Source organism: Nerophis ophidion, linkage group LG07 (assembly GCF_033978795.1).
Source record: "Nerophis ophidion isolate RoL-2023_Sa linkage group LG07, RoL_Noph_v1.0, whole genome shotgun sequence".
NCBI lineage: Eukaryota > Metazoa > Chordata > Actinopteri > Syngnathiformes > Syngnathidae > Nerophis > Nerophis ophidion.
In genome coordinates, this window is record NC_084617.1 from 46,494,927 (window position 1) to 46,507,441 (window position 12,515).

Consider the following 12,515-nt stretch of genomic DNA (forward strand, 5'->3'; position numbering starts at 1 on the left):
GTAAATGAATGCAATCAAAAGTCTGCTTACAATGGAGCCTGTAAAGGTCTTAAAAAACATCCGAACGTCACCATTCAGGTTTTATATACGTGATGTAAGTATATTTGTAATGTAGTAACATCCATCCATCCATTTTCTACCGCTTATTCCCTTTGGGGTCGCTGGTCACATAACATTTAATATTTGTGTTTTGATCGTTTTAAGCATACACAGCGCATTAATTTACGAACACATCACAATGTTTGCTTTTTTTTAACAAGATTTCTGATTACTGCTCACTGCAGACTTTATGAGAACCAACACACATAATAAAATGTCACTTACTGTACAAGGTCTGCTGTCGTTAGGATGTCGACTGCTAGGATGTTCATATATTCCCAGTTAGACGAAGAATGACTCAAAATGCTAACAGTAGGTTGAAACCAGGCGTATTTTTGTGGCGTTCTCGCCATTTTTTTCTCGGTTTAAATTCAATTGATCAGTCGATTATGTCAACATAGGCAATATCACTCATACTTGGTTAATATTTAAGTCACAAAATGTAAATGAAGTATTGTTGGTGCTTTTTGGATGTTTTTTAGTGGATTTTATGAGCAGAATAGAAGACCTCCCATTGACCGCAAGCAGACTTTCTGTTACATGTATTTACGAATTAAAATGCATTTAAAAAATTACATCTGTCATTATGTCTTTCATAATGATTATGAACGATAGGCAAAACTCCTCAAAATAAATGTAGTTCCCCTTTATATCAGGTTATACCTTCGACCTAACTGAAGTAAATTTAATGTAAAAATACGGAATATATGCACAACACAAAGAAGCATTTGTTTCTGTAAAACACAATATATATTTCTATAAACTATGGAATAGTCTGAATGCATCCATCCATCCATCCATCTTCTTCCGCTTATCCGAGGTCGGGTCGCGGGGGCAACAGCCTAAGCAGGGAAACCCAGACTTCCCTTTCCCCAGCCACTTCGTCTAGCTCTTCCCGGGGGATCCCGAGGCGTTCCCAGGCCAGCCGAGAGACATAGTCTTCCCAACGTGTCCTGGGTCTTCCCCATGGCCTCCTACCGGTTGGACGTGCCCTAAACACCTCCCTAGGGAGGCGTTCGGGTGGCATCCTGACCAGATGCCCGAACCACCTCATCTGGCTCCTCTCGATGTGGAGGAGCAGCGGCTTTACTTTGAGTTCCTCCCGGATGGCAGAGCTTCTCACCCTATCTCTAAGGGAGAGCCCCGCCACACGGCGGAGGAAACTCATTTCGGCCGCTTGTACCCGTGATCTTATCTTTTCGGTCAAGACCCAAAGCTCATGACCATAGGTGAGGATGGGAACGTAGATCGACCGGTAAATTGAGAGCTTTGCCTTCCGGCTCAGCTCCTTCTTCACCACAACGGATCGGTACAACGTCCGCATTACTGAAGACGCCGCACCGATCCGCCTGTCGATCTCACGATCCACTCTTCCCCCACTCGTGAACAAGACTCCAAGGTACTTGAACTCCTCCACTTGGGGCAGGGGCTCCTCCCCAACCCGGAGATGGCACTCCACCCTTTTCCGGGCGAGAACCATGGACTCGGACTTGGAGGTGCTGATTCTCATTCCGGTCGCTTCACACTCGGCTGCAAACCGATCCAGTGAGAGCTGAAGATCCCGGTCAGATGAAGCCATCAGGACCACATCATCTGCAAAAAGCAGAGACCTAATCCTGCGGTCACCAAACCGGAACCCCTCAACGCCTTGACTGCGCCTAGAAATTCTGTCCATAAAAGTTATGAACAGAATCGGTGACAAAGGACAGCCTTGGCGGAGTCCAACCCTCACTGGAAATGTGTTCGACTTACTGCCGGCAATGCGGACCAAGCTCTGGCACTGATCGTACAGGAAGCGGACCGCCACAATAACACAGTCCGATACCCCATACACTCTGAGCACTCCCCACAGGACTTCCCGAGGGACACGGTCGAATGCCTTCTCCAAGTCCACAAAGCACATGTAAACTGGTTGGGCAAACTCCCATGCACCCTCAAGAACCCTGCCGAGAGTATAGAGCTGGTCCACAGTTCCACGACCAGGACGAAAACCACACTGTTCCTCCTGAATCCGAGGTTCGACTATCCGGCGTAGCCTCCTCTACAGTACACCTGAATAAACCTTACCGGGAAGGCTGAGGAGTATGATCCCACGATAGTTGGAACACACCCTCCGGTCCCCCTTCTTAAAGAGAGGAACCACCACCCCGGTCTGCCAATCCAGACGTACCGCCCCCGATGTCCACGCGATGCTGCAGAGTCTTGTCAACCAAGAACTCCGGGCGGATCTCGTCCACCCCCGGGGCCTTGCCACCGAGGAGCTTTTTAACTACCTCAGCGACCTCAGCCCCAGAAATAGGAGAGTCCACCAAAGATTCCCCAGGCACTGATTCCTCATAGGAAGACGTGTTGGTGGGATTGAGGAGGTCTTCGAAGTATTCCTTCCACCTATCCACAACATCTGCAGTTGAGGTCAGCAGAACACCATCCGCACCATACACGGTGTTGATAGTGCACTGCTTCCCCTTCCTGAGGCGGCGGACGGTGGTCCAGAATCGCTTCGAAGCCGTCCGGAAGTCGTTTTCCATGGCTTCCCCGAACTCCTCCAATGTCCGAGTTTTTGCCTCAGCGACCGCTGAAGCCGCACACTGCTTGGCCTGTCGGTACCTGTCCACTGCCTCCGGAGTCCTATGAGCCAAAAGGACCCGATAGGACTCCTTCTTCAGCTTGACGGCATCCCTCACCGCTGGTGTCCACCAAGGGGTTTTAGGATTGCCGCCCCGACAGGCACCAACTACCTTGCGGCCACAGCTCCGATCAGCCGCTTCGACAATAGAGGTGCGGAACATGGTCCACTCGGACTCAATGTCCTGCACCTCCCTCGTGACATGTTTGAAGTTCTTCCGGAGGTGGGAATTGAAACTTTCTCTGACAGGAGACTCTGCCAGACGTTCCCAGCAGACCCTCACAATGCGTTTGGGCCTGCCAGGTCGGTCCGGCATCCTGCCCCACCATCGCAGCCAACTCACCACCAGGTGGTGATCGGTAGAAAGCTCCGCCCCTCTCTTCACTCGAGTGTCCAAAACATAAGGCCGCAAATCCGGTGACATAGCTACAAAGTCGATCACGGAACTGCGCCCTAAGGTGTCCTGGTGCCAAGTGCACATATGGACACCCTTATGTTTGAACATGGTGTTTGTAATGGACAAATTGTGACGAGCACAAACGTCCAATAACAAAACACCACTCTGGTTCAGATCCGGGCGGCCATTCTTCTCAATCGCGCCTCTCCAGGTTTCACTGTCGTTGCCAACATGAGCGTTGAAGTCCCCCAGTAGGACAAGGGAATCGCCCGGGGGAGCACTTTCCAGTACTCCCTCGAGTGTACCCAAAAAGGGTGGGTACTCTGAACTGCCGTTTGGTGCGTAGGCACAAACAACAGTCAGGACCCGTCCCCCCACCTGAAGGCGGAGGGAGGCTACCCTTTCGTCCACTGGGTTGAACTCCAACGTGCAGGCTTTAAGCCGGGGGGCAACCAGAATTGCCACCCCAGCCCGTCGCCTCTCACTGTCAGCAACGCCAAAGTGGAAGAGGGTCCAGTCCTTCTCGAGAGAAGTGGTTCCAGAGCCCTTGCTGTGCGTCGAATTGAGTCCGACTATATCCAGCCGGAACTTCTCTACTTCGCGCACTAGCTCAGGCTCTTTCCCCCCCCAGTGAGGTGACGTTCAACGTCCCAAGAGCTAGCTTCTGTAGCCGAGGATCGGACCGCCAAGTGCCCTGCCTTCGGCTGCCGCCCAGCTCCCATTGCACCCGACCTCTACGGCCCCTGCTATGGGTGGTGAGCCCATTGGAGGGGTGACCCACGTTGTCTGAATGCAGTTTTAACAAATATCCAACCATGGTTCAGTTTAAAAAGAAGTACAAATTACATGATTTTTACCTTCAAAAATGATGGTTTCTATTAACCACAGGATGTTAATATTATTATTATCTTTATTATTTTGTTATGTATTCATCACCATTATTATCGTGTTTACGATGATGATTATTTCAATATATTTTATTTTATTTTAATTTGTGTTTTTATTGTTTTAATATTAATAACTTATTTGTTGTTGGTACCGTCACTAAGTACTTGTACATGTGTGTGCCTATACTGTACATGTGTATACGTATTTGTGTTTGTGCTGACACATTTATTTACAAGTGAGATAAAGATTATTAATAATATATTAAAATTAGACTAGCAAATTAATATTCTAATCCGGTTGTAGCTGAGATAGGCGCCAGCGCCCCCCGCGACCCCGAAAGGGAATAAGCGGTAGGAAATGGATGGATGGATGGATATAGTAATGGCAAGAAAGAAAAGTAAGGTAATTTATAAATAAAAGCTTAAGTTTTACTTCTTTCCACTCATATTTGGATGTCCATCCATCCATCCATTTTCTACCGCTTATTCCCTTTTGGGGTCGCGGGGGGCACTGGCGCCTATCTCAGCTACAATCGGGCGGAAGGCGGGGTACACCCTGGACAAGTCGCCACCTCATCGCAGGGCCAACACAGATAGACAGACAACATTCACACTCACATTCACACACTAGGGCCAATTTTGGTGTTGCCAATCAACCAATCCCCAGGTGCATGTCTTTGGAAGTGGGAGGAAGTCGGAGTACCCGGAGGAAACCCACGCATTCACGGAGAGAACATGCAAACTCCACACAGAAAGATCCCGAGCCTGGATTTGAACCCAGGACTGCAGGACCTTCGTATTGTGAGGCAGACGCACTAACCCCTCTGCCACCGTGAAGCCCATATTTGGATGTGAAAACCCTAATCATTATGTAGTGTTTGCATTTTTTATGAGCAAGTATTTATTTCTATATATATATTTTATGAATATTTTTCTTTTTATTGTTTTTGTTTTGTTTTGTTTTTTAACATGTCTAAAATAACTTACTCCTACTCAAGCTACTAATTGAAGTTAACTTAATACAGGGGTGTCCAATATTTTTCCACCAGGAGCCCTATATTGCTATGTTTATAAATTGGTTTTGTTTTCTCAAAATATGTCCTATAAATAGGCTTCACGGTGGCAGAGGGGTTAGTGCGTCTGCCTTACAATACGAAGTTCCTGCAGTCCTGGGTTCAAATCGAGGCTCGGGATCTCTCTGTGTGGAGTTTGCATGTTCTCCCCGTGAATGCGTGGGTTCCCTCCTGGTACTCCGGCTTCCTCCCACTTCCAAAGACATGCACCTGGGGATAGGTTGATTGGCAACACTAAATTGGCCCTAGTGTGTGAATGTGAGTGTGAATGTTGTCTGTCTATCTGTGTTGGCCCTGCGATGAAGTGGCGACTTGTCCAGGGTGTACCCCGCCTTCCGCCCGATTGTAGCTGAGGTAGGCGCCAGCGCCCCCCGCGACCCCAAAAGGGAATAAGCGGTAGAAAATGGATGTCCTATAAATAGGTATGGGTATCGTTTGCATGTTAATTGATATTATTGCTAGTATCAAAACAGTACCTTAAAAACAGTAGCAGTGCTTAAAGGTGTAAATTGTTCTTTTTTTTTTTTAAAGTTGTTTTTTTAATGGAAATGTTGTTACAAGTTGAAAAGACTGCTGATCTGAATATTTTAATTACATTCATTAAATGATAACTACATTCAAACATATGAAATTAAATCTACAACAAATTGTTATAAGTTTTGCAACATTACAAGACATAGCGAATGTGCAAAAATAATTCACTTGAGTTGTCATGTTAGATGCTCATAATTCCAGGTGTTCTTGAATGCAGCCTGGCCCTCCTTAACCATCATTGATGAATTATAGAAAAGTGCTGTGTTGTTGCAGCGCTAATGGTTCTATGAGGTCCGCTGTTTTGGCATGTTAAAGTCGGCAATAAAATTTAAAAAGAGCATCATACATCAGACTTCTGCCCGGACACCACATTACTTACAAGACCTTACTTGTACAATATAACTTAGGCTGAGACTTCTGCATTCATTTAGCACTGAAATACAGCAGCGATAGCGTTTTTTTTTCCCCGCACCTGCGCAGTTGTGGAACCGGATTTTGGTACCAATCTCTTTAAAAAGGGTCTACGATGATTTTGTGTACACTTTTTTTTTTTAATCGAGGGCTGTACTTAAAAACGAAGGTATGCGTAGAGGTCACTTTGACACATTTTGTACTTTAAAGATGTTAAAATCAACCAGTTATGCTAAGCCAGTGGTTCTCAACCCTTTTTCAGTGATGTACCCCCTGTGAAAATGTTTCTAATTCAAGTACCTCCTAATCAGAGCAAAGCATTTTTGGTTGAAAAAAATAGATAAAGAAGTAAAATACAGCACTATGTCATCAGTTTCTGATTCATTAAATTGTATAACAGTGCAAAATATTGCTCATTTGTAGTGGTCTTTCTTGAACTACTTGGAAAAAAAGATCTAAAAATAAATAAAACATTTTGAAAAATAAACAAATGTTTTAATTATAAATAAAGAGTTCTACACATATAAGTAATAATCAACTTAAAGTGCCCTCTTTGGGGATTGTAATAGAGATCCATCTGGATTCATGAACTTAATTATAAAATTTTCTTCACAAAAAAAGTAAATTTTTAACATCAATATTTATGGAACATGTCCACAAAAAATTTAACTGTCAACACTGAATATTGTATTGTTGCATTTCTTTTCACAGTTTATGAACTTACATTCATATTTTGTTGAAGTATTATTCATTAAATATATTTATAAAGGATTTTTGAATTGTTGCTATTTTTAGAATATTTAAAAAAATTCTCACGTACCCCTTGGCATACCTTCAAGTACTCCCTGTCAAAGTTAGTTGGTGACGAACCCCATAATGCAGAGATGGAGGCAGGCATTGAACAGGAAAACATGATTTAATTAAACACTAAGACAAAAACAAACCAAAAGGGTACAAACAAAAAGCGCGCACGTGGGCGGATAACAAACAAAAAGGCTTAGCGTGGAAGCTAGCAGGTATCAAGCAGGAAACAAAAGTCGTACATGTAATATGAAAATAAACTTGAAGCAGGGAACAAAAAACAGTAAGCTACAAACATCTAACTAAATATAGCTTACCGCTACGCTGCAAAGATACAACACGACACAACAAGAGTGACAAGAAGTGACATCGAAAATCAATAATCCAGCACTGACTGGAAGACAAAGCAGGTACAAATAGGAGGGGGCTGAATGACACCAGGTGTGGTCAGCCGCATCTGAGGGGAAACAAAGCACTCAAGTAGACAAACAGGAAGCTGAACCAAAATTAAAGATTGCTGGCAGGAACTAAGGACAGGAAATACTAAACACACAGAGGACAAACTAAAACACAAACAAACTGTCAGTGGCAAACCTGACACCCCCAGAGGTACGCGTACCCCCATTTGAGAACCACTGTGCTAAGCTATTTGAAAAAAACAAAAAGCAAACTGGTTAACTCAGCTTTTATGTTATTGGATTGTTAAGAGATTGTTAATTGTTTTATCATTATTATACACCTAATTAATAATTAATTTATTTAATTTTCAGAACATGTCAAGGGCCAATAAGAAACACATTTTGGGCCAAAAATATGTATGTATGTATGTATAAATTAATTATAAATAGGTTGTATAGCGCTTTTCTACCTTCGAGGTACTCAAAGCGCTTTGACACTACTTCCACATTTACCCATTCACACACACATTCACACACTGATGGAGAGAGCTGCCATGCAAGGCGCTAATCAGCACCCATCCGGAGCAAGGGTGAAGTGTCTTGCTCAGGACACAACGGACGTGACGAGGTTCGTACTAGGTGGGATAGCGCAGTGGGATAGTGGCACGACCACTATCCCACTGCGCCACGCCGTCCCTATATATATATATATATATATATATATATATATATATATATATATATATATATATATATATATATATATATATATATATATATGCAATTATTTTTCAAATTTTCCCATTTTCTCTCTTTAAAAAAAAAAAAAAAAAGCAAATTTCATTTCTACAGTGTGCCGTCGTGCCAACAAAAAACTAACCCTGGGCCTCAAGTGACCACCAGGCCGCACTTTGGACACTGCTTGCCTTTTAAATATAAACCATTATTCTTATTATTATTATTTTTGTTTTTTTTGTTTTTAATTCTGCCTCACACTTTGAAAACTCCTGTATATTGCTTTTCAAGATTGTTTGCTTGTTATGCCCCCCCTTAGAGGAAGAAAACATTGTGCACCCCACACCCCCACAACTCTTTGCCACAACAACAACAAATACCTTATTTAAATGATAAACATTTTTTTTACAGATTTGAACCATTTAATACTGAGCAATAATAATTAATAAAGTCAATAAATGGTGATACATTCAAATTGGTCAGCAGCATTAACTCAGGATCACCTCAACCAACAAAACAAAAATGTACAAAACAATTTGTGCTGATTTAAAAAATAAATAACAATTAGGAAGGCTACAACTTTTTAAAGCATGGTACTGATAAATATTAGTACTCCCATGTAGAGCAACTATGCTAAGCGTTTGCAATAGTTTGCAGAATACTGTAAATTACACCCCAAAAAAGAAAATATATTCAACCGAAACACACGTATTGACGGTTGCAATGGAAATACAACAGCGATTATTGCAGTCATTTTTAATATTGGGAGTCTGTGACTATTATGATCGTCCTCCGTACGGTGTCTGTTTTTTTGCCCAGCACCTGAACGCCACATGGCAAGAGCTGGAAGAGTAGTGCTGTGACGTCACGACACGGAGGCGTGTCCTCTGATGAAATCAGCTGGGGGGAAACAACAACACAAAAGGAGGTGGCTCAGACTGGAACCGAGTGTCTGGACCACTTATGTGTACATTTCACCACAAACAAAACCAAACAAAAAGAGTTAGTCTCGGCTCCGAAAGGCGTGTATCACCTACAGTGGAGGGTTCAACTCGACGGGGGCGTGCGAAGCTCCAAGAAGGCGGCACGGGGAAGCAGGAAGAAGGGGATGTGAAAGGTGCTTTCTTCTGTGGCGCCTTGCAAATACACGATCTTTGTGTTCGACTGGACCCCAGCAACACCAACGTTTGTTCCTTTGCCTGTTTTCTGACCCCGCAGCAGAGTGGCATGTGGGTCAGTTCCGGAACCGTCGGAAGGTAGGGACCCCTTCTCCCCCCCAAAAAAACAACACACATGCTCCCCAATGCCGTCAAAAGCCGCACATGAAAGTTGACCAAGTTAAAATGGCACCGATGTCCTGCACTTTATTAATATTTCATCCCCTCTCATACCTGCCTTTGCTGAGGTGTTACGTGCTGTTAGCGCATGGGCATGGCGCGGTTATGCAAGTCTTATCAGCTGCATCTGTTGGCATGTGTCTACCTTTTGCGTCAATATACGATCTTTTTTGTTGCAGTCTTCACCCTCCTCTTGAGTGCATGTACCTGCTCTGCACGCTGCATCCAAAAATATGAATGAGTCAGGTGCTTATGAATGGGAGCAGCGCGCTCCCATTCATAAGTGTGATCTCACGTGCACGCAGATAAGTGGCATGTTCGTGCCAGCTGCAACAATAGAAGGCAGTTCCTGCAGGAGATGGGAGTTTGACGGAGTGGTGCTGATTCGGTGGCCGTGACGTCAATTGAGGGCTTGCGTTACACAGGTTGGATGGTTATATGCGATCATGTTTTGCAATGGTGTGCCAGTAGCTACTGTGTCTCTAGTGTCTCAAAAATTATGACTAACTTGATGACGCTATATTTTCATTTGCACTGTAATTTTATTAATAATCTATTTTAGAGCCATGCAATCACATGTAAATATGTCCCTCACTTTGCAGTATATTTGATCAGTAGTTATTTTTGTAGTCTATGATAATCAAGTAATCGGATAAAACGGCCTCCATGCGTATTTTAGAGCAGTGTTTCTTAGAGCCTCCAAAAAATATCTGTTCTCGGTCATAGTACACTTTTTCACCACATGTGGCAGTGATTACAATCTCAAACAAACAGAAGAAGTCTGGAGCTGAAGTCATATAGAAGTTTCTTAAGCGCAAAAATTATGACTAAGGTAGTGAAGCTGTATTTTCAGTTGCACTTTAATTTTATTATTAATGCATTGGTTTTAGAGCTGCGTAATTGCATGTAAATAAATGTTTGTCTCCCGATTTGCAGCATATTTGATCAGTAGTTATTTTTGTAATCCGCAATAATCGAGTAATCGGATAAAACAGCCCCTATGCGTATTTTAGAGCGGTATTTATTAAGGCCTCCAAAAATATCTGTTCTCAGTCGTAGTGCCTTTTTCCACCACTTGTGGCAGTCATGACAATCTCAAACAAACAGAAGTCTGTTAGTATTTATTTTAGAGCTACGTATTGCATGTAAATATGTCCCTCATTTTGCAGAATATGTGATCAGTAGTTATTTTTGTAATTCACGATAATCGAGTAGTCGGACAAAACAGCCTCAATGCGTATTTTAGAGTGGTATTTCTTAGGGCCTCTTATAGAGGCGCCAAAAAATATCTGTTCTCAGTCGTAATACACTTTTCCACCACTTGTGGTAGTGATGACAATCTAAAACAAACAGAAAAAGTCTGGAGCTGAAGTCATAGAAAAGTTTCTTAGGTGCAAAAAATATGACTAACTTGGTGAAGCTGTATTTTCATTTGCACTATAATTTTATTATTAATGTATTCATTGTAAAGCTGCGTAATTGCATGTAAATATATGTCCCCCATTTTGCAGTATATTTGATCAGTAGTTATTTTTGTAATCCACGATAATGGAGTAATCGGAAAAAACAGCTTCAGTGCGTATTTTACTGCGGTGTTTCTTAGGGTCTCCAAAAAAAATATCTGTTCTCAGTCGTAATACACTTTTCCACCACTTGTGGCAGTAATGACAATCTCAAACAAACAGAAGGAGTCTGAAGCGGAAGTCATAGAAAAGTTTCTTAACCGCAAAAATATGACTAACGTGGTGAAGCTGTAATTTTGTTATTAATATATTTATTTTACAGCTGCGTAATTGCATGTTGATATATGTCCCCCATTTTGCAATATATTCGATCAGTAGTTATTTTTGTAATCAGCCTGACCTAAGCCTTGATAAAAAATCTTTGTGGTTAACACATACTTTCATATCATTTGACAAAGTTTATCCTGTTAAACTGAAAGTAGATAGGATAACATGATTGAAAATGATTAAAATAAGGAGTAATACTAGTGATTCAGTGTTAATGTTTGAGTGGGCCCCAGGCCCTTCGCTTGTGGAGAAGTTGGTCCCCAAGATTAAAAAAGTTAAGAACCCCTGTTTTAAGGGAAAAAGGGAAATAGTTTGTCTAAAGTTGACAAAACGTTCCTTGTTTTTTAATCTAATAAATGCATATCAGCAACATTGAACTTGCACTTGTAATTTGTGCATTTAATAAAAATAAAAAATGTTTTAAAACTCTCCCCTCGTCGTCTCCACACATTTTGGAACTCACTAGATGTGGCATCTGCGAATGAATCAAGTCTTTTTAACAGCTCTCTTAAAGCGACCTATTAGGCAAAACTTAACTTTTCTTACCTATTGGTACCTGCTGTTGTATATTTGAGATGTGTGTAAGTCCTCAAAATTTGAAGTTAAACTGTGGAGGCAGTGCGCAGATGTTTATGAAATAGTCTTGCCTTCCTTTCTACTTTCGCCAAATGAGCCGTTTGGGATTTCCACAACCTGTGATGTCACCGTTTGGGAAAAACTTCACTGGATTATTCATATACAGTATAAATGTACCCAGAGTACCTTGCAAGCGTCCGTCATTGTAGTCCGGCATTCAGAAAGCAGCTTGAAAACAGTCTGTAAAACATAATCAATGCAACATTTTGACCAAAGAACCACCATTACATGATATGTAATTTATAATATGACCCCTTTAAAGGGGCTGTTTGCAACATTTTACACAGATGCCTAAATTGTGCTAACTTTCCAATGTATTTTACTAGGGGTGTAACGATTTCTTTTAACAACAGGATTTGATGTACAGTACAGGCCAAAAGAGAAATAATTGTCTATTTTTTTTGTAATCCACATCTGATGTTATAACTGGTAACAGTGCTTGTTTCTTTAGTTAAAAAAAGTCAAGCTCGTCTTTTAAAGGCTTTTTTTAAAACGATCGGTTCCTTTCAAAGAGCCGTAAATGCCACCTTTAACTCTCATGTGCACTCTGTTTTAGCAGCTGTGCAGAAACCACGTCTTCATATTTAAATTGCGGGATGCCACAAATACATGAACTACTGCTTTATACCTTGGTTAATGCGGGTTATTTAATTTGCTTTTTCTCTTTACAGTGCATCATTCGGAGAGTTGTTTGTAATGTTTTTCTCTTCACAAGTTGACATGATATTACAAACTAATATCTGCTTTCAGTGTGGTACTACACTTATATTGGGTGCAGATGTTTGTCTTTG

General features: G+C 42.0%; 1 protein-coding gene across 6 annotated transcripts in view; it reads left to right on the forward strand.

Moving 5' to 3' along the window:
- The window catches only part of rhobtb4 (Rho related BTB domain containing 4), a 116,047-nt gene that overhangs the window by 55,027 nt on the left and 48,505 nt on the right, over positions 1–12,515 (forward strand). The window contains exons 1-2 of one of the 6 annotated variants that reach the window (XM_061906269.1): positions 8,826–9,078; positions 9,180–9,217. The exons of 3 other annotated variants lie outside the window; for them this stretch is intronic. In XM_061906269.1, coding sequence (XP_061762253.1) covers positions 9,189–9,217 — 29 coding nt within the window. In that variant the 5' untranslated portion in view covers positions 8,826–9,078; positions 9,180–9,188. Of the gene's footprint in view, positions 1–8,825; positions 9,218–12,515 lie in introns of those variants that run through there. 2 more of the 6 variants (XM_061906274.1, XM_061906268.1) reach the window with 2 other exon arrangements.